Source organism: Labrus mixtus, chromosome 15, assembly GCF_963584025.1.
Source record: "Labrus mixtus chromosome 15, fLabMix1.1, whole genome shotgun sequence".
In the NCBI taxonomy this organism is placed as follows: Eukaryota; Metazoa; Chordata; class Actinopteri; order Labriformes; family Labridae; genus Labrus; species Labrus mixtus.
The window spans coordinates 1,182,742-1,205,917 of record NC_083626.1 but is presented as its reverse complement, the minus strand read 5'-3'; the positions used below and the strand labels follow the sequence as shown (position 1 = coordinate 1,205,917).

The 23,176-nt window shown below is 41.9% G+C and overlaps 1 protein-coding gene across 3 annotated transcripts in view; it reads left to right on the top strand.

The window, feature by feature from the left end:
* The first annotated feature begins 1,778 nt into the window (after positions 1–1,778).
* LOC132990298 (NACHT, LRR and PYD domains-containing protein 12-like) overlaps positions 1,779–23,176 on the top strand; it is a 36,246-nt gene continuing 14,848 nt past the window's right edge. Inside the window, exons 1-11 of one of the 3 annotated variants that reach the window (XM_061058468.1) lie at positions 1,779–1,911; positions 7,682–7,790; positions 7,942–8,052; positions 10,442–10,552; positions 10,670–10,748; positions 10,901–11,105; positions 15,548–17,351; positions 17,457–17,630; positions 20,820–20,993; positions 21,087–21,260; positions 21,356–21,529. In XM_061058468.1, the coding sequence (XP_060914451.1) occupies positions 7,714–7,790; positions 7,942–8,052; positions 10,442–10,552; positions 10,670–10,748; positions 10,901–11,105; positions 15,548–17,351; positions 17,457–17,630; positions 20,820–20,993; positions 21,087–21,260; positions 21,356–21,529 (3,083 nt within the window). In that variant the 5' untranslated portion in view covers positions 1,779–1,911; positions 7,682–7,713. The remainder of the gene's footprint in view (positions 1,912–7,681; positions 7,791–7,941; positions 8,053–10,441; positions 10,553–10,669; positions 10,749–10,900; positions 11,106–15,547; positions 17,352–17,456; positions 17,631–20,819; positions 20,994–21,086; positions 21,261–21,355; positions 21,530–23,176) is intronic. The other 2 variants (XM_061058469.1, XM_061058470.1) reach the window with 2 other exon arrangements.

The window sequence follows — 23,176 nt, the reverse complement described above, 5'->3', positions numbered from 1 at the left end:
GTGTGCCATTACGCACAGAGGATGAGAGACATTAAAACTTTGTGTACAGAGCTGGAGAGATTATTTGAAACAGAAAATTAAATCGATAATCTTTTTTAATGTAACTAAGTTAAGCAGAGAAGAGAGTGATCTATAATCTATCAATAAACCGGTCTTAGGACACGTCTGTGTGAATTTCACGGCATGCAGATGCTTAATTGAGTGACTCTCACGGTCAGAGATAGTGGCATGGTGTCATGCGTGAGACTTGGCAGCTCTGGTTATAAAGCTGCTGCGTCATGCTCGCTAAAAGTTCAGTGTGCGCTGAAAAAAAGACTCCGATCGCCACCTGTATCACAGTGTGACCTAAAGTCTGCCCTAGTGTTAAAGATTCACCCCGCCACCCATTCGTAGTGCGCGTTCTGCCCGCTCGCCTCATAGACATAGACTGTAAATATTTTCACCTGCCTGGGAGCTGGAGTCTGACGTCACTTTCCTGCGCCGTCCACGTCTGTTTTTTGCTTCAGTGAGATTATATCTCTTTCAAAGTCTTATTTTTGTTTGCAATTTAAGAAGTTTTGTTTGATTTTTTTGGCACAAATATGATTCCATACATGTCATGATTTGATTCAGGTTGCACTAATTCAGTATTCAGATAGACACACAACAGGTACAAACGACAGAGTCCTTTCTATGTGGATACACTTCTAAAAGGCTAGAAAGGTGACATTACCTTGACTTGTAAATGTCAGACATACACATTTCAGTCTGAGCTAACATTGTTACCTTTTTAAGCTCCCAACATACACTCTGCTTCTCTCCACATGAAGCTCTGCTGCTCTGAGAGTCTTACACATACTGCTACAGATACACAGACCCAAAAGAAGAACCACCCTAAGATGGTAGACAGATTTAAATATCTACAAAATCACCAAGATGAATGAATTCATTCTTACACAGACAACAGGATGTGATGAAACGTCTTTGTTTCTCCTCTCTGTCTGTCAGTTCACATTAACCTTCATGACATTTCAATCACAGCTTCTCTAATGTGCACAGACTCTGATAGCAGCTGCTGTGACTGCAATGTTAGCAAACAGCGCCCTCTGCTGGACACTGACACACAGTGATAAAGTCATTCAATGGTACAACACACTGGAGTCCTGCTTATTCTGAAATGAGGATTACATCAAGACAAGCAGAGAATAAATATTAAACTTTAAATAAACGGTCAAGTATTCTAACAGAACAACGATGAAGATTACAGATGTACTCATCATGTTTGTCTACAGTTTAACTTTTACTACTTTTTAATTCTTTACACTGTGGACGATTTGTTGACGACAGGCTGAAAATATCACGGAGCAACTTCAGAGTGGATAAGTTTTATTGGTGTTACAGTTTTAGAGAAGAGCAGATCAACAACAAGGAGGAGGAGGTGTGGAGTTCAACAGGTGGACATCTTTATTCACCTCGTTGTTGTTGTTGTTGCCAAGGGCTGCTACAATGAAACTCGACGCCACATTGAAGCCATCCTCTACTGAGTGTCAGGATCAGCCAGCAGTGATTCGCCAGCTGCAGTGAGACACGTTTGGCTGAAGGTTCAAGTCCTGACTCCCCACACAAACACACCAACTGTTGAAGGAGGATTTGAACCTCTCTGCCCTCATAATGTTCAGATTGAAGGAGTAGAACTGAATCATTGTGTTTATTTTATGATAATTTTCAGTGTTTTATTAAATGTTTAATCACACTTTTATCTCTAAGAAATGAAGGCTGGGACGTTTGAAACCCCGTTGCTATGGTGATAAACACCCTGTGCTATTTCCTGTTGACAGGACTTTTTACTTTCACTTTCTCCAGTTGTGACGCAGATCTGTTCTCCGTGTTGAAGGCAGAGTCCTGTAAAATATTATAAGCCTCTGGTTGAAGGTAAGAGACTCTTTTCACTGTTGTTCAGACTCTCTGTTTAATTTAAGTGTCAAAAGAGCTGTAAGCTAACAGCTAGCCACCAGGTTCATTAGTTGCTCTTATTACAGTAGAAGAGCAGGAATCACGATGACTCACAGTCAGTTTAGCACACAGGCTATGCTAACCATGCTAACAGGACAGTTAGACAGCAGAGTGAGGAAGAGGAGTCTGTCCTCTTCAGACAGGACTGAGGGTCTCTGAGTGAGTTCAGTGTAAATCAAACAGTGTAATGTTGTAGCTGCAGCTCTGACACATGAGAGGAGCTGAAACATGAGTCACACTGTCAGCTTTTATTCTTCATGTGTCAAACACACCAATCATGAAAGAAGCAAAACTTGTGAATGAGGTGGGAGAGTGTAGTTATGTAGGTTCAAAGGTGTAGGTGTAACGGAGTTAAAATGCACTTTATTTTTGAATACAGTTTACAATTTATATTTGAGATTTCATTTATAATTCATTTCTGTTAAGTATTTGTGACTTATCTTAACGAGTTATGTATATTTACTGTTATTTTATCAAATTTATGTTTCCTTTGAGAATGACCTTTTTGGCACTTTGCGGCTTCTGTACCTCCTGGGTTACCGTAGCTCCTTCTGTCTGTCCCTCACAGTGCCGTTTTGCATTGCTGAGGGTAAGTTGTATGTAAAAACGTTGCTGCATCATTACCTTATTTACTGTGGAAAATAAGTGATGTAAGTTGTAATGTTCGGTTTATTTTATAAACTGATAGTAATACAATGTTAATCAGTTATTTTGTTTAGGTTTTGAGAGTTTTATATCACTTTGGAGACTGTTTGAATGTAGCGGTTTTGGCACGAATTGTGTAATATCCTACAGCCCCTGTGTCACGTGATTGACGTAGCGCCGCAGATATTCTCAGTTGAAATAATATTTATTTTGCGTGTGTAAGAGCAGAGGTGCAGAAAACAAATGTCCAGAAGGCAAATTGAATGTTCTTTTGTCTTCTGCAGGTATGTTTTTCCTTGTATTTTCATAGTTTCTGTTTCGTTTTACAGCCGCATGTTGTCGTTTATGTTGTCCACTAGGTGTCACTGTTTTACCATTTGGTATACTGTTTGTCATGTTTTTTTAATGAGATTTATTGTTAATATACACTGTAAAACCTAAGTTTTTCAGCCATTTGTAGCAGCTCTTGGTTATAAATATTTACGTGTAGTTAAAATACTGAAATGATGATTGTAATGTATTTCTATGTAATATAAATGGGTTATGAGCTCGGACAGTGCCGTTTTGCATTGCTGAGGGAGCAGAGGTGCAGAAAACAAATGTCCAGAAGGCAAATTGAATGTTCTTTTGTCTTCGGCAGAAAGTAAAAGCTGGAAAACAGTCAAAGTCTGGTTTTCTTCACCCCCCTGACCATATCCGTTACATAAAGTAACGAATTACATTTACTCGCGTTACTGTAATTTAGTTTTTTTCTGTACTTACTACTTTTTAAGTCGTTCTTAAAATCTGTACTTTTACTTTTACTTAAGTAGGTTTTCTGTTAAGTATTGTAATTACCGTAAAATCCGGTGTATAAGATGCACTTTTAATAGCTATTTTTTCGTCTTAAAAGTTGGCTGCGTCTTATACACCGGTGCGACCAATATACCAGTACAAAATACTGAAACACGCACCGTCATTACCGCGGGTACAGTAGCCACTAACTGCGACCTGACGTGATTAAAAACCCATCCCCATTGTGTATTGAAAGCTGAGTGCACGCTGTGCTGGGAAAGACGGCGACACAGACCAGGCTGGCTGCGCAACTTTTTTCACATCTTTTCTCCCTCACGAGGTCATAATCATGCATTTACAGAAACAGTGGTCTATTGTTCCGTAAATAAACCTTGTGGAGTGCTCTTTTGATTGAAAGAGTCCTATATTAAAGTAAAAGAGTGACCAGCGGAGTCAGGCAGCGCGACTTGCAAGTTAGCAGGTCTGTGCCTCTGCCAACTTTCCCTGCAGTTCTGAGAGCTCAACTACCGTACTGTACCTAGTAGGAGCGCAAACTCCCGAAAGTGAAAACAGACAGAACTAAAGAACGACACAGCTGTACAAAAACTGCACGTTGTAGACATCTCTGAACACAATATAAATCGTCACGCAGGAAGACAGTTTAAATTTTTTTTTTCTCTCAAAGAGACCTTAAAAACAGGGTGCGTCTTATACACCGTTGCGACTTATACACCGGATTTTACGGTAGCTACATTTTAAATCACATCCGTTACTGAGTAAAAAAATAGGCCTGCTATGAATGATTTTCCCTCATCGCACCTGAGCGACGAGAGACAGAGACCCTTTTCTTCAGCTAGTGCAGCACGGATAAGCACCTCCACTACTGTGGGTCTACCTGCTGAAGGTGTTAATAAACTGATGTCTCATTAAGTCCAAGATGATTAAAATAAGTTGGCTGTGGTTCTTACTCTTGGACAAAGAAGTGGCTGAGGCTGCTTTTTCCCACTGCAGCATTTGTGACTACAATCGCAGCTCTGCGAAAGCTCCGAGTGATAAACACATTAAGGTCCGGAAAGTTTTTCACAATAAAAGTCCCTAATTGCCATTTCTGTGATGTGCTTTTATTTTGAAGCAGACGTATGAGGAAGTTGGGTGTTATAAGCTGCTGCAACTTAACACATCTGAGATGTGTGAAAGTAAATACTTAAAACCAAACAGATTCAGTTAGAAGCTTCAGTAGCTAATAGTTAAACAAACACTGACTAAAACATCTAATATTTAAGCTCATAAAGGTTCATTTTAAAACAATAAATGGATTATCTTTCTTCTCAGGTTTAGTTGCAGCTATGTCAGCCTTCGAGGCTGTCTTTGAGACTAACCAGCCTCAAAATAATAAAACTAAAAACACTAAAATACTCTTTACACTGTTTATGATTGAGACAAAGATCCCTTTAGTGTATTTTCTTAAATAGTTTAAAGGCAATTTTTCACACATAAATGTAATAGAAATCAAGTATATCCTCTGAAAATAACTCTGTGAGTCATGACTGTCTACGATGGGTGTAACACCCGAGTCCCACTGTCTGTGATGCTTTCCGAGTTTTCCGAGTCCTATCTTCAGTTTGTTTACATCGTCGGGACGGCCAGCTGGCCCCTCGTGTATAAAAGTTGTTTAATTGAGGGACTAGAGAAAAGAAGAATGACATACTGTACTCACTGCTTAACTGCGTTTCTAGATCACGGTCATTTTGAGTAAATTTACATGCAGTGTGAAGATACGGGTATAAGGTATATAAGAGACCCTGTTTTGAAGGTCTCTTAAAGAGAAAAAAAAAGTTTAAACTGTCTTCTTGCGTTTTGATTTATATTGTGTTCAGCAATGTCTACAACGTGCATTTTCTCTGCAGCTGTGTCGCTCTTTTAGTTCCGTCTGTTTTCACTTTCGGGAGTTTGCGCTACTACTAGCTACAGTACGGTAGTTGAGCTCTCAGCCTGCAGGAAAAGTTGTGAGGCACAGACCTGCTAGCTTGCGAGTCGCGCTGCCCGAGTCCACTGGTCACTCTTTAACTTTAATATAGGAATCTTTCAATCAAAAGAGAACTCCACAAGGTTTATTTACGGAACAATAGACCACTGTTTCTGTAAATGCATGATTATGACCTCGTGAGGGAGAAAATATGTGGAAAAAGGTGGCAGCCAGACTGGTCTGTGTCGCCGTCTTTCCCAGCACAGCGTGCAACCAGCATTCAATACACAATGAATGGGGATGGGTTTTTAATCACGTCAGGTCGCAGTGATAGTGGCTGCTGCACCCGCTGTAATGACGGTGCGTGTTTCAGTATTTTATACTGGTATATTGGTCGCACCGGTGTATAAGACGCAGCCAACTTTTAAGACGAAAAAATAGGTATTAAAAGTGCGTCTTATACACTGGATTTTACGGTACTTGTACTTAAGTAAAATTTTATCAAAGTAACAGTACTTTTACTTGAGTAGAATATATTAGTACTCTTTACACCTCTGTGTAGGTTGTGTGTGTGGTTGTGAGTGCATGAAGGGGCGTCGTAGTGGGGGGAAAAGTGGGACTGACTACCCAGGGCCCGAGTGGGGAGGGGGCCCTTCATGGGCCTGAAATAAAAATGTATTTCTTATTTCTCTTTTTTCTCTTAGTTATAACCATAATAAGATAACTAAAATTGTCTGAATAAATAAACAAACATTCCGAATTACTTTCTGGAAAAAGTGTGGAGTCTGTCTCAAAGGCCCCTCTCCCCCCCTTCTGAATGCGCAGAATGGTTTTGTCCGCCCCGCACCTCTCGACTGAATTTAACTGTCGGCGGTCAGTCGAGTCAAGAGTGAGAGATGTGGCAGGCTGCAGATTAAACCAGATGAGGAATTCAGCCAAGAATATCGTTTGGATCATATTTGTGTTTTATGCATGAATTCATCATATGAATCCCCTTCATAGAAACGATTTCATACGACCCTATTTTGTAAAAATATTACATCGCGGTAAAAAAGAGTCCACTTTGGAGCGATATTTAGCATCTTTCCCAGCGAGCTACAGTAACATGTTTGATATCAACAGATTCTTTGTAAACTGTCAATTCATATGATATCAAAACTAGCATCAAAACTGAGTCCACTACTTTTGCCCCAAAAACAGTATTTTGAACGTCAGGTGAGACAAATGGTAATGCAGTGTAAGAAGAATTAAAGTGAAGTCAGAACTGAGAAGAACTATTTCAGCCTCATTTTAAAGTCATGCTGACAAGTGTGGTAGAATCTAATTCTGATTTATTGTATGTTTACAGTTGATCATTAATGCCAGTAGAAATTTTAATTCAATAAGCTAACCAATAAGATCATTTTAGACAATAAAAGCCTTTAGAACATTAACTAGCCTATAGCAAGTTAAATAATGCTGCTGGAAATGCTTCAACTGTCTGAGAGGTGCAAATGATACAAAGTTTAAATTATTTTTAAACTATGAGGAAATATTACAGTGATTATTTATCTTCCTTTTTCAGGGTGTAAAACAAAGCATAGTTGTTCAAAGTTTTTATGGGTCATTTGTGTGATGGAGGTGCAGTTATAGAAATTTTCCGGGTAAGTTTGGGCCGTGGTAGGGGCCCAATGTGATATCTTTTCATGGGGCCTGAAATTCCTGGCGGCACCCCTGAGTGCATGTGTGTGTGTGGGGATGAGAGAAAGAGAGAGGGGGGGGGGGGAGAGAGGGCAAGATGGCGGTGTAACCACATGTGGCAGACACCTTAAAGAGACGCCTTCTGGCGTGGTCTATTGTCTACACAGGCGGGACTGAGTTAAGCAGACACACAGACAGACAGACAGACATACATACATACACAGGCAGGCAGGCAGGCAGACATGCAGACACAGACAGACAGACACACAGACAGACAGACAGACACACACACACACACACACAGGCAGACAGACACACAGGCAGACAGATAGGCAATATGAGGTAAACAGACTACTGATTAAATCGTATCTGAAAATTGCTACTCTTGTCCATGGTGCTAACTGTTCAGCTTCAGGGTGGTTTTGGGGGATACTGCAGTGTGTTTATGTCAGGGGGCTGAAAGGATGGTGTGTTCATGGATCACAGGACAGATTGGAGGGCCCAGTCCAAATACAGGACTGTTTATTTTTTATCCCAGTCAAGGTCCAAATACGTCGAGTTTAAGATGATTCTGGAAAGTTTCATATGAAGATGTAATAACTCTTTAATGATCGTTCTTCTCAGAGTGCAGCTCTCCCAGCAGGGGGCGTTCTGCTATGAATCAGTGTGAGGACACAGAGGAGGGAGTCCCTCCCTTTAAAACCTCTCTGTGTGAGGAACATGAAGCTCTGAGATGAGGATCTCTAACTGTCCATGACTCTTCTCCATGTCACAGCTCAGCACTCACATCACTCCACCTTCATCATCATCAGCATCATCATCATCATCATCATCACTCTCATCTGCTGCTCACAGTAACTAATAATGTTGTTTGTTTGTATCAGGATGCAGGAACAGAGACCAGACTCTCCTGGACCCAGCTGTGTGTCTATGAAGAGTGACCGGTCTAAAGATTTATATATGAACTTTAAAGATGGACTTCCTGCTGATGGAAGGTGAGATCTGAAAACTGAAGTTTATTTTCTTTGTTTTAAGACTCATGTCGTGGGTCCAGCACTTTGTAGTGTCATCAGTATATAATGGTGGAGGTGGCAGCCCATTGTTCACCTGTACAACAATCACCTGTCAAAGAATTCAGTGATTGAAGTATGATAAACCATGTCAGTGTGTTTGTGAGTCTTTGACAACATCACATCCAGTAATGAGAGCAGCAGCTTACTTCAAAGACAGAACGTGCTGATCAGAGTAATCGATCAAGTAAAAGTATATTTCAAGTGGTTTCTGTTCTGTTGGTGGGTTTTTTTGTGATCATTTAAACTTCTGTTGATCTGCATGAGCTTCACACTAAGCACAGTTTGAATATCTGTGATTAGTGGATTATGGTCCCAGAGGTGGATGTTGGATGTCCTGACTTTATTTGACAGGACAGCTGAGGAGAGACGAGAAATGTGGGGAGAAGAGAGTGTGGCATGACATGCAGCAAAGGGTTGTGGCTGGGACTGGTGCCAGTGACTGCTGTGTTGAGGACTTTAGCCTCTGAATATGGGGTACCTTTTTTTAAAGATTTATTTTTGGGCTTTATGTGCCTTAAATGGAGAGACAGGACAGTGGATAGAGCTGGAAATCACGGGGAGAGAGAGTAGGGAATGACATGCGGGAAAGGAGCCACAGGCTGGGTTCGAACCTGGGCACCCTGCAAAGCCCAGTTGAAACAAAACTCTGTATTTGTGGAGAACAAGGGACCTGTTGGATCAGCAAGATAAAAACTACTGTGATGGTGCAAGTAGCATTTATTCCCGTCAGAAGTGGTGTCTGTCTGAAGACTTTGCCCCAGAAGTTACAGGCTGAGGACACTGAAGTTGTTATGGACGAGTCCTGGATCAGGATCTGTTCTGTATCCTGATAGTAATTTAGGGCAGATTGTGGACTTACAGTAAGGTCTGTATTCATGATATTAGTGGACATCTTACACTACGTTCTGAGCCAGTTGTGGGCCCTATTTGGGATTAATTTGATCTGTAATCATTCATTATTTTATAAATCTTTGTCCTGTGACTCATCTTGTTGAGGTTGTCCTTCTACCCCCCCCCCCCCCCCCCCCCCCCACCCCGGTGGTCACTGGTAGTATATTTATGAACTTCTGTCTGTAGGTAGCCTGAGTTCTTCTGGCTGTAAGTGTGGTCAGGGGAGACAGGCAGAGCCTCACCTGTCATCATCAAGAGTAAAAAACAAATAATGATTAAATAAAATAAATATATATATTTTCTACTGATCTGTGTTATAAATGTTATTTCTGTACGATTCCAAAAATTTCAATCATTTTCATGATGAAAATTGCTGAATTCGCATATTTCCGGACGGCTCTGCCGGAGACATGCGAGGTGAGGCAGCGACAAGTTGTGCCTCATCTCAGATTGCACAATCCCTCACAAACTGGGTTGAGCGTATGCCTTTTGCTTTCTTACTGTTTGTCACCAATGTAATGTTTGTAGACACTTTTATTATACGTCCTCACTTTCCATAGAATAAGTAATGTATTTCACATGTGTTTATAACATGTTTAATCTTTCTAATTTGACATAAAACCGCATTGAAAAAGCATGAGGTGAGGCAGCCTGTCCCTCTGCCTCAACTGAAGGATGCGTGAGGCTCATAAGGCCAAGAGTTTATGTTGCTCCTCTTCTATGCAGAATTTTTATTTTAAAATTTCGCTCTGATTGCAAAAATGGAAAAGGAAGATTTTATATCTAGCTTAAAGATTTCTCAAAAATGGACTTTCAATCAAAACGTGAAGTGATAAATAATGGAAGACTTTTAAAACTAAAAGAAGATAATGAGGACTTTTACAACAAAGTCACGGATATTTTAGTCCAGAAGGATAGGCAAATGGACTTTGTTTACAAGTAAAGGTAAGACAATGAATACACCGCAGTATATGCCTACTTTTATTTTTATTTAATGAGTATGAATTGTAATGGAAAAAAAATTCTGAGGCGCTATAAATGTAACGTTCTTCCTTGGCCAAATATGCACCTTACCTCTATGTGTGTGTGTAAATAATGCTGATATGAGATATGAAACACAACCTGTAGTCAATGTGCAAGCTGCCAATTGAATGGTGAGTTTAAACTACTCTATAAATGGGTTCATATATTTGTAAATCTGACTCTAAAAAAGTCAGTGCCTCACCAGCCACGAACCTCACCGCACGTCACTGATTCTGAGTGAGATACTGTTCTAATAGAAACAGAGAGAACTGTGGAGAACTTCACCTCTGTCTCCTGATTACTGATTATCCATCTGCTAGTTTGAACTGGAACACTCTGATTGAAAATTGATCTTTGTTCTAAATGCTTTCATTAACCAGCTGTTTGTTTGTATCAGGATGCAGGAACAGAGACCAGACTCTCCTGGACCCAGCTGTGTGTCCATGAAGAGTGACAACTCTAAGGGTCATCTTATTGACTTTAAAGATGGACATCCTGCTGATGGAAGGTAAGAATAGAAAAATGAAGTAAATGTTCTGAGTCTGTTGTTCAAAGACTCATATCTTGGCTCAGAGCTTCACAATATATGACCCGTTGTTTTCTTGTGTAATATTTCCTGTCACAGAGTTCAACAGAAGAGCTCCGAGGTTCACAGAGATCAATCAGACCAGCAGAATCCAACAGACCTGGACTCCATCTTTATGGTGTGTTCAACACACTGTTATTTAATTTACTACCATTACAATAATTTAATTTAATGCTCTGTTTTGGCCAGCTGACCTTCAGACTGACAGATGAATCACATGTTGAGTTCTACCAGTTTATATTAAATATCCAGTTTCTCCTTCTGTTCCAGCTGCTGGAGGAGAACATCGCCACCTTTGTGAAGAATGAGCTAAAGAGAGTCTACAGGGTTCTGAGTCCAGATTACCCAGAATGCTTAGAGAGTCAGAGTGAGGATGAAGAGCAGGGGAGAAGATGTAAAGAGGCATTTTTGAAGATCACTCTCCACTTTCTGAGGAGAATGAAGCAGGAGGAGCTGGCTGACTGTCTGCAGAGCAGTAAGAACTTTTTTTTTTTTTTAACAGTTTTGTTTATTAAATTTTTGTACACAAAGAGCCAATAGGTTCACAGTATTTGTGAGTGACAGTATTGCAAGGTTTACATCAACAAACAAAAACAAACAACATTGGAACAGGGTGGTCAGTCTGGTCATACTATGGATTAGTATGCATAACAATCTCAGTCCTTAAAGCAGAGTAGAAGAGGGAAGACAAAAAAGAAACAATAAATAAATACATACATCAATACAATAATTACAAGGCTTAATTGACAAAGAGGCTAGCAGCATCAGACAGAGCAGGATCTTATTCAGGAACAAGTGGGAAAATAATATTTTCTGCATTAACAAGGAAGGGGCCCCAGACTTCTCTGAATTTACGAGAGGATCCTTTCAAGGTATATCGAATTCTTTCGATTTTTAAAGTTATTAAAAATCTCTTTTATCCAGAGGGTGTGGTAAGGGGGTGTTGTTGATTTCCACCTCATTAGAATGAGACGTCGAGCCAATAAAGTAACAAAGGCGATTATATCTGATTGCGGTTTAGGTAAGGGCACCTGAGAGATGCCAAACAAGGCAGTCATAGCATTAGGTTGTAGAAATGGCCCAGTTACCTCCGATAGAGTTTTAAAAATTGCAGTCCAATAATTATACAAAGATGTGCAGGACCAGAACATGTGGACATAGTTTGCAGGCATCTGGTGACATTTCTCACAGGACGGGTCAACTGTGTCATAGATCTTGGAGAGTCTAACCTTAGTCCAGTGAGTGCGGTGAACCACTTTACATTGGATTAAGCCATGCCTGGCACAGATAGATGAGGTATGCACCCGTTTAAGAATATCCCCCCAGAGCTCGTCTGAAATGCCCTCCCCCAGTTCCTCCTCCCAGAGAGCATTCACAATATTCAAAGAGGTTGAGGATAGGGTTTGAATTTGACTATAAATATGTGAAATCATACCTCTTCTCATGATTGGGACTTGAATAAAGAGAGTATCTAGGGTTGTATCGGCAGGCAGGTTTGGAAATTGGGCATATGTAATGAACTTTTGACCGAAACCAAATCTGTCTAGTGTGTAAAAAAGGTAACCCCACTCTACACGATCGAAAGCCTTCTCGGTGTCCAAAGATATTAAAGCTTCTGAAACAGTAGATGTAGGTGGGTTATAAATTGTATTGAACATACGTCTTAAATTAAAATAGGAATGCCTTTAATGAAACCCGTTTGATCGGGGGAAATTATGGATGGAAGTATTGAGTCAAGGCGTAAGGCTAAAAGTTTGGATAGTAATTTATAGATTCAGAAGACTGAATGTGAAGCCGTCCGGCCCTGGGCACTTCCCAGACTGCATAGACTTGGCTACTGTAACAAGTTTTTCAACAGTAATATCTCTTTCCAAGTCAATAGCAACATCAGGATGGACATTGGGTATATTAAGTGAGTTAAAGAAACTTTCAAAGTGAGAAATCTCCGCTGTATTTTCTGAAGTGTATAGCGATTTGTAAAAATCCCTAAATTCGTCATTAATTGTCTTAGGATCAATAGTCACACCTGAAGCTGTACCTATTTGTGGAATTTGGTGAGTTGCCAAGGTCTGTCGCAGTTGGTGGGCTAACAACCGACTGGCCTTGTCCCCTTGTTCGTAAAAAGTATATCTGGACTTCAGTAGCATTTCTGTTGTGTGATCTGTGGCTAGAACCTCAAACTCAGTCTGCAGAGAAAGACGTTCTTTGAAAAGAGATGGAGAGAGGGAGACGGCATATATCGCATCTAATTGTGAAATGCATTTCGTCAGTTTGCTAAACTTATCTTTTTTAATTTTCCTCTCGAAACCACAATTATTTCACCTCTAATATAAGCTTTTAGGGTCTCCCATAATACAGATACAGACACATCTGGGGACTTATTTACGCTGAGAAAGAAGTCTATTTGCTTTGAGATGAAATCCACAAAGTTCTTGTTTGAAAGTAAGCGGTTGTTGAAACGCCATAGAGAGTGGTTATCAAATCCTTCAAGTTTTATGTCCATAGTGACTGTGGCATGGTCGGATATGACTATTGCATTATATGAAACCGATTTTACAGATGGAAGGATTCTATTATCAACGAGAAAATAATCAATACGAGTAAAGGTATGATGCACATTAGAGAAAAATGAATACTCTCTACCAGAAGGGTTAAAAAAATGCCAGGGGTCAGATATGGCAAAGTGATCTTTATAAGACTGAATCAACTTAGCGGACTTTGAGGAAGTGCAATTTTGGGTAGAGGAGCGATCCATTTTTGGATCAAGTCAACAAGGCTTGGAGGTTGTTGGAGGAAATCTCCTCCAACAATAAGAAAATGTGAGGATATGTCTGGAAGAATGGAGAACAGTGTTTTAAAAAAGCCGTCATCATCCCAATTGGGACCATAAAGATTAACAAAAAGCATCTGTGTTTTGTGAATTTTGCCACTAACAATTACGTATCTCCCATTTGTGTCCGCAATAACCTTAGAGCAAACAAAGGGAACAGATTTGTGGAACATAATGGCTACTCCTCTGGATTTACTGGGAAATGAAGAATGATAAATCTGGCCAATCCAGCTACTTTTTAGTCTGGAATGACCAGATACTTTAAGATGAGTCTCTTGTAAAAAGATTATCTGGGCACCCAGGTGCTGAAGATGGTGCAGGACCTTGCTACGCTTAATGGGATTATTTAAACCCCTGCAGTTCCAGCTGCAAAATTTTATCCCACCCCTATCATGCTGTGATAATTTAGCCAAAGCTATGGTAATGTCATGAGAAGCAAGGACTGGGGAAAAAAAAGTGATGTGAAGGTAAGATACCAGTATTTAGTGCATATATTTCGCACATGTAGACCAAGCAGACCCACCACAAAACCAACAAAGAACACAAAACAGAACATTCCCTTGTGGTAAATTAACCACGTTGCCCCCACCCACCCTGGCGGAAGTGTCTCCCCAAACGAGACACGCGCATTAACCCTTATAAGACGTGCTAAATGCTCCATCGTAGCCATGGCTATATATAAGCTATAACGCACAGCTACCTGAGGGAGAAAAGTGACGTAGTCAAATATGAACACGTATAGAATAAACAGAGTATCTATAGAGAAAAAAAGAGAAACATTGCCGTAAATGACAGCTAACCGAGTCACCCTTTAGTGCGCTGTGCAGCAATGCCTTACTGGGAAATGTAGTCCAAGTCAATGTAAACAAATGAATGAAGGCACTGTTAATCAGCGGCATAAACTCACATAAGCTATGTCTCTTCAAACATCACTTGGGGTGACAGCTTTCTTCAGGTGCTTGTTGAAATAGTCGTTTGCGGTGGCTGGGTCCTCAAACCGAAGTGTGTCTCCGCTCGGCAGTGTTATTCTGAGTGTAGCCGGGAATAGCAGCCCAAACTTGATGCCCGGGCATGAGTGGAGTAGCCACTTAACATTTCCAAAGGCAGCCATCTTTTTAGCGACAATAGAAGTGTAGTCAGCAAAGATGGAAACCTTCTTGCCTCGATAAAGGAGAGGGGAGAGTTCCCCAGCTCGGCGAAGAATCTTGTTGCGAAGGTGAAAGTAGTGCACTCTCACCACAAATGGTTGGGGTGAAGTTCCCTCTTTAGGCTTGTCCCGCAGCGTCCGATGGGCACGATCCAGCAGCGGCTTTTCATCCAGGCGAAGTAGCTCTTCTAGAAGTTGGGCAATGAATTCAGTCCCTCCGGTAAACCCACAAGCCGGATATTGTTTCTCCTGGATCTCGCCTCAAGGTCCTCACATCGATCATCCAGATGCCTAACTTTAGCCTCCAGCTCCGTTATACGGCCACTATGGTCAGTAGCTGCTTGCTCGAGCTCTAGCATGGTTAGCCCGTGTTGCTCGACTTTTTTTTTGCAGTGGTTCTATCGACTCTTTCAGCTCTTTACGAACGGAGGTAATCTCGGAGCAGAGACTGCATGACAGAGAGTCAAGTTTTCCGAAGATATCAGCTTTAAGGGAGTCCATCATGAATTTCAGAAGTTCGGCATTGGGAGCGTTAGCACTAGAATCAACAACCTATTGAGCAGCCGATTCAGGACAGGGCGATGTTTTGCTGCGGCCTCCTCTTGCCAGCTCCGATTTTTGACGAGCAGAAGACATTTTGGTCGTTTTGGTTGACAAAAGTCACCTACAGTACTTGTAAATATATACTCTGTGTATTGGAACTATAAATGACCAGGATATTGCCAAAAGTTTGTAAAAGTAAGTCACATTCCCAGGAGCAGCGGAGAAACGCGTCCTACATCCCTACGCACCCTAGCGGTCCCTTTGTTGAATCCGATCAGTAAGAACATTTGATTTAGTATTTTAGAAAAAGGACAAAGAGGTTTAAAGTTCCAAACTCAGATAGTCATGTGATCTATATCAGGATCTGTTCATTGATTTCAGTTATTTCTTTATTCAGGAACAGTCGCTGCAGAGTACCGGCGTAAACTCAAATCTAACCTGAAGAAGAAGTTTCAGTGTGTGTTTGAGGGGATTGCTAAAGCAGGAAACCCAGCCCTTCTGAACCAGATCTACACAGAGCTCTACATCACAGAGGGAGGGACTGGAGAGGTCAATGATGAACACGAGGTCAGACGGATTGAAACATCATCCAGGAAACCAGACAGACCAGAAACAACCATCAGCCAAGAAGACGTCTTTAAAGCCTCACCTGGAAGAGATGAACCAATCAGAAGAGTGATGACAAAGGGAGTGGCTGGCATCGGGAAAACAGTCTTAACACAGAAGTTCACTCTGGACTGGGCTGAAGACAAAGCCAACCAGGACATACAGTTCACATTTCCATTCACTTTCAGAGAGCTGAATGTGCTGAAAGAGAAAAATTTCAGCTTGGTGGAACTTGTTCATCACTTCTTTCCTGAAACCAAAGAAGCAGGATCCTGCAGGTTTGAAGAGTTCCAGAATGTGTTCATCTTTGACGGTCTGGATGAGTGTCGACTTCCTCTGGACTTTAAAAACAACGAGACCCTGACTGATGTCACAGAGTCCACCTCAGTGGATGTGCTGCTGACTAACCTCATCAGGGGGAAACTGCTTCCCTCTGCCCGCCTCTGGATAACCACACGACCTGCAGCAGCCAATCAGATCCCTCCTGAGTGTGTTGACATGGTGACAGAGGTCAGAGGGTTCACTGACCCACAGAAGGACGAGTACTTCAGGAAGAGGTTCAAAGATAAGGAGCAGGCCAACAGAATCATCTCCCACATCAAGACATCCAGAAGCCTCCACATCATGTGCCACATCCCAGTCTTCTGCTGGATCACTGCTACAGTTCTGGAGGATGTGCTGAAGACCACCAAGAAAGGAGAGTTGCCCAAGACCCTGACTGACATGTACATCTACTTCCTGGTGGTTCAGTCCAAACTGAAGAACATCAAGTATGATGGAGGAGCTGAGACAAATCCACACTGGAGTCCAGAGAGCAAGAAGATGATTGAGTCTCTGGGAAAACTGGCTTTTGAGCAGCTGCAGAAAGGAAACCTGATCTTCTATGACTCAGACCTAATTGAGTGTGACATCGATATCAGAGCAGCCTCAATGTACTCAGGAGTGTTCACACAGATCTTCAAAGAGGAGAGAGGACTGTACCAGGAAAAGGTGTTCTGCTTCATCCATCTGAGTGTTCAGGAGTTTCTGGCTGCTCTTCATGTCCATCTGACCTTCATCAACTCTGGAGTCAATCTGATGTCAGAAGAACAAAAAACCTCCTGGTGGTCCATAGTATTCAGAGGAAAACCTGACACAACACTTTTATATCAGAGTACTGTGGACCAGGCCTTACAGAGTCCTAATGGACACCTGGACTTGTTCCTCCGCTTCCTCCTCGGTCTTTCACTAGAGACCAATCAAAATCACATACGAGGTCTGCTGACACAGACAGGAAGTGGCTCACAGACCAATCAGAAAACAGTCAAGTACATCAAGAAGCAGATCAGTGAGGATCTGTCTGCAGAGAAAAGCATCAATTTGTTCCACTGTCTGCATGAACTGAATGATTGTTCTCTAGTGGAGGAGATCCAACAGTCCCTAAGATCAGGACGTCTCTCCACAGATAAACTGTCTCCTGCTCAGTGGTCAGCTCTGGTCTTCATCTTACTGTCATCAGAAAAAGACCTGGATGTGTTTGACCTGAAAAAATACTCTGATTCAGAGGAGGCTCTTCTGAGGTTGCTGCCTGTGATCAAAGCTTCAAACAAAGCTCTGTACGTGCTCACATAACTATCCAGTCAAATGTAATTCTCTTTATTCAGAAATAACAACTATTGTTTGTAATTGCTTTCATTTGTGTTCTTCTGAATCCTCTTCAGGCTGAGTGGCTGTAACCTCTCAGAGAGAAGCTGTGAAGCTCTGTCCTCAGTCCTCAGCTCCCGGTCCTCTAGTCTGAGAGAGCTGGACCTGAGCAATAACAACCTGTATGATTCAGGAGTGAACTTGCTGTCTCCTGGACTTAAGAGTCAACTCTGCAGTTTGGAAACTCTCAGGTTAGTGTGCAGGTATTTAAAAAATGTGGTTATATTCTTTAATAATTATATTTAATTATTATTAATATAAATAACAATATCATTAAACTATGTTTAATCAACTCGGGGGCACCACCCTGAAATCAGGGAAAAATAACCAAAATATCACTAAAATCAGTCTCAAATTAGTTACTTAATATTATTAATAATTAATAACTATATTTAATAAATTGAAGGCGTGAAATCCGTACACAAAGCCCTCGCACCCAGCTTATATCACAATGCAAATACACCAGTAGTCACAAACAACTGCTCTCTTAAATTATAACAGAATTTATTTAAACAGAGCAACATCAATCCAAAATCTATGAACTTAATCAAACAAATAACTATTACAAACTAATCTAAACAAACAAACATTATCAAGCAAAACTTGTGAATGAGGTGTAAAAGTGTAGTTATGTGTTTGTGTGGATGAGAGAGAGAGAGAAAACAAGATGGTAAACTAGCATAGCATTACACAGATAGGCGAACACGGCGGTTCATCACAATAAAACAAATGCATCAGCTTACAACAGATAATAAACAGAATGTGATGTCTCGTCAACAATGATGCATAATTATCAGTGGGTATGAAAGAAACATAACTATTTCTGCCCAGACAAAAGCTCTTACTTGGGGTAACTCCTTGTGATCATTGCAAAGTTGGTTTGATCTTCACTCCATGAGACGAGAGGAGCATCAACCTGCATTATTGCCATCTTCTCACCCAGTAGAGCCTGTCTGATGGTGTCAAAGGCACTAGAGAAGTCAATAAACATGACCCACACTGTGCTGTCTGGCTTGTCCAGGTGAGGGTAGACACAGTTGAGCAGGAACACGATGGCATCCTGCCATCTTCTCACCCAGTAGAGCCTGTCTGATGGTGTCAAAGGCACTAGAGAAGTCAATAAACATGACCCACACTGTGCTGTCTGGCTTGTCCAGGTGAGGGTAGACACAGTTGAGCAGGAACACGATGGCATCCTCCACTCCCAGTTGGGGCTGGTAGGCATCTAAGTGGGAACTGACTGTCCGCCGGAGCTGATCCAGGATGAGTCTCTCCAGGGTCTGATGTGGGACGTCAGTGCCACCGGTCTGTAGTCCTTGGCGTCGCTGGGGCGTGGAGTCTTTGGTACAGGAATGATGCAGGACGTCTTCCACAGCACGGGGACCCTCTGAAGACTCAGGCTCATGCTGAAGACACAGTGAAGTACTCCACAGAGCTGGGGGGCACAGGCTTTGAGCACCTTGGGGCTGGGCCTGCGTGGAGTCTCATCAGCTGTCTTCTAACATGGTCAGCAGTGAAGGACATGGTTGGGGTGGCAGGAGGGGTGGATGAGTCGTCTGCTAAGAAAGGGCTGTAAGACTGGGAACCAGAGTAGGGGGGTGAGAAGTACCCTCACTCGAAGACAGGGAGCCAGAGGAGGGGGGGTGCAAAGGACCCTCACCTGAAGATCGTGGGCTCTGAGGAGGGGGAGGGGGCAGTGGAGTGGCTGCAGGCAGACAGCAGGGACGGGGGGGGTGGGAGCAGGGACCGTGTCAAATCTATTAAAGAATAGATTCAGCTGGTTGGCCCTGTCCACGCTGCCATCAACTCCTTTTCTGCTGGTCGTCTTGAAGCCTGTGATGGTCGTCATGCCACTCCAGACCTCCCTCATGTTGTTCTGCTGGAGCTTTCGCTCCAGCTTCCTCCTGTAGTTGTCCTTGGCCTCCCTGATCTTCACTTTCAGGACCTCTTGAGTTTTTCTCACTTCCTCCTGATTACCATCTCTGAAGGCCCTTTTCTTGGTGTTGAGGATGGCCTTGATGTCCTTTGTTATCCATGGATTGTTGTTTGAATAACAAAGGACAGTCCGGCTGGGACAGTGCAGTCCACACAGAAGTTGATGTAGTCCGTGATGCACTCTGTGAGCCCGTTGATGTCCTCTCCATGGGGATCACAGAATGCCTGCCAGTCTGTCACCTCAAAACAACTCTGCAGTGTGCCATAGGCTTCCTCTGACCATCTCCACTGTCACAGGCTGCCTTTTCACCAGAGGTACATAGCAGGGGGTGAGGTGGATCAGATTGTGGTCTGATCTTCCAAGAGGGGGAGACGTGAGGAGCTGTATGCGTTTTTTACATTAGCATACAGCAAGTCCAGAGTCCTCTCCCCTTTGGGTGTGCAGCTCACATACTGTGTGAAGCTTGGCAGTGTTTTAGCCATGGTGACGTGGTTGAAGTCACCCGAGATAATGATTAAGGCACTAGGGTGGTCAGTCTGTAGTTTGGATACTATGGTGTGTATGATGTTACACACCATCGTCGGGTTAGCAGAGGGGGGGATGTAAACAGCCAGGATGATAACATGGGAGATGTCCCTGGGCAAATAATAAGGCATGAGTCCCACGGCAAACAGTTCAATGTCCGAGCAACAAACACGTTCCTTAATAGTTAAGTGGCTGGGATTACACCATCTGTTGTTAATGAGAACTGCAAGCCCACCGCCTTTCTTCTTACCGCTCCCGGTGGCATCCCGATCGGCCCGGACAGCATGGAAGCCGTTGATCCTGAAGTTGATGTCGGGAACATCTTGATGCAGCCATGTTTCCGTGAAACACATCATGCTGCATTCCCGATACTCTCTCTGACTCCATCTTGTTCGCCAGGGAACTCACGTTGCCCATGATAAGAGAAGGGAGACACGGCTTAAAAGTCCTCTCTATACGTTTCCGTCTTTCCGTCCGCCACTCCCTTCCCTCGCAGCTTCTTTCCTCCTCTGCATCCCCTATGTGTCCTAAATATCTATATGTCCGTTGGAATAAGCAATGATGTAGCCGCCGAGCCGACCGTCTTCAGCGCGATCAGCTGGTCCCGGCTGTAAACAATACGGGGTTGCTGCGCAACGGTGGTGAGGATAAATGAACGTGATTCCATGGTAATAAACTGTCCAGAATTCTCCCCAAAGCATGAATAGGAAGGGTACAGCTTAAAAAGTTGCCAGCAACAAAAACAGAGCAATAACAATAAAAATAAGGACAGTGAAGTACCAAAAGTAAGAAAAGAACAGGAGCAACTGTAGCAGGCAGCTTGCACTCTTGGGGCATGCGCACTGCACATTCACTTCATTATTCACATAATCACTTCATGTATTAATCAGTTTATTGACTGGTTGAAACTCCTCTTCAGGCTGAGTGTCTGTAACCTCTCAGAGAGAAGCTGTGAAGCTCTGTCCTCAGTCCTCAGCTCCCAGTCCTCTAGTCTGAGAGAGCTGGACCTGAGCAACAACAACCTGCAGGATTCAGGAGTGAAGCTGCTGTGTGCTGGACTAAAGACTCCACTCTGTACACTGGAAACTGTCAGGTCAGAACTTGTTCATGCAAAAGTTTACCCAATTTGCTTGCATGTACTTATTTATTTGATATTTTAATTTTTATACAAAAAACTCCTCTTCAGGCTGAGTGGCTGTAACCTCTCAGAGAGAAGCTGTGAAGCTCTGTCCTCAGTCCTCAGCTCCCAGTCCTCTAGTCTGAGAGAGCTGGACCTGACCAACAACAACCTGTATGATTCAGGAGTGAACTTGCTGTCTCCTGGACTTAAGAGTCAACTCTGCAGTTTGGAAACTCTCAGGTTAGTGTGCAGGTATTTAAAAAATAATGACAATCTAAGCACTGTATCACTTCATGTAATAATCATTTTAATGATTGGTTGAAAATCCACTTCAGGCTGAGTGTCTGTAGCCTCTCAGAGAGAAGCTGTGAAGCTCTGTCCTCAGTCCTCAGCTCCCAGTCCTCTAGTCTGAGAGAGCTGGACCTGACCAACAACAACCTGCATGATTCAGGAGTGAAGCTGCTGTCTGCTGGACTAAAGAGTCCACTCTGTAGACTGGATACTCTCAGGTTAGTGTGCATACATAAAACATCACCATAATCAATCAGGCATGAAAGTAGCAGCAACAAGTTGTTTTTTTTTGCAGCAAAAGAAAAACAAGATTTGTTTCTGAAATAAAAACCCAGCCGCACCTTAAGCTTTTTTACAAGTTGCTGAATATGAAGCTTGAAAGACAGAGTATCATCTATTAAGACTCCAAGTTATTCATAAGATGATACAAACTCAATCACATCACCTTGAGATGTAACAATAGAAGGCAGTTTTAGCGGCTTTTTCTGAGTTTGAAAACATCATGTGTTTAGTTTTATTAGGATTCAAAATCAATTTCAGTTCCTGAAGAGTGTCCTGTACAGAATCAAAGGCCTTTTGTAAGTGACAGAGAGCCTGGTGCTGTGTAGGAGCAGAGCAATAAATAACAGTATCATCTGCATATAAATGAAAATTTGCCTCGGGAACATTCTGACCGATACTGTTAATGTAAAGTGTACGTAACAGTGACCCCAGGACAGAGCCTTGTGGCACACCATTTTTTTACTTCAAGACATCTGGAAGTAATGCCTTTGACCTGGACACATTGTGATCTGTTTGATAAATAATTGACAAACAAACATACAGATTGTTCAGACAGTCCAATAGTGTGCAGTCTCTCTTTTAAAATTGCATGGTTGTTGTATCAGTATCGAAGGCCTTCGAGGAGTCAATAAAAAGAGCTGCACAGTGTTCCTTATTGTCCATGGACTCAACAAAATCGCTGACTACTTTTAAAGCCGCTGTGGTTGTAATGTGTTTTTTTCTAAACCCTGATTGATATTTAGATAAAATGTTGTTTTTTAATAAAAACTCTTTAAGTTGGTCACTTACAAGACATTCCAGAGTCTTAGCCAAGACAGAAAGTTTTGAAATCGGCCTATAGTTGTTTAAAAGTGTAGGGTCTCCTCCTTTTAACAGGGGGAGAACAAAGGCAGATTTCCATGCAACACGAATTTCATTGGAGACCAAAGAAAGATTAAAAGATAAGTTAATGGTGATGCAATAAAATCAGCAGCTAACTTTAAAAATAAGGCTCTAAATTATCTGGGCCTACTAGTTTCTTTATTTCTTTTGTGGGACAAACTGTTTGAGAACAGTTAGCTTTTATTCTTTTTTTTTTATCATCTTTTTATTTGGTATGGGTATACAATGATCAACAAACTGTACACAGAATGTCAGTATATCCCTTCCCTCCACCAACATACATGTCTGCATACATAGGCCTCCATGCATACACAGAAAAACAAAGCAAAAACAAGAAAAACAATCCTAGCAGTAATACTAATCATCTCTTCATAATGATAGTAAAAATAATAAGACGAGACAAAAAAATAATAATAATTAGATATCATAACATCATTGCATTATCATTGTTAACAACCTTTAGAAAATTCCTCCAAGCAACAGATCAATGGAAGCCAAAAGTCCTGAAAAATATGGCCACGGTTATATTTTTCTTAAGTTATTTTCTCTAACGGTAAGAATTGTGACTGTTGATCCAAAAACAACTTAAAGGCGGAGGCGGAGATTCATTTTTCCAAAAAAAGTAATATACATTTCTTGGCAAAATATGTTATAATTATTAATATTCTGCATTTTTTTCTATCTAACTGAAAATCTGGGGA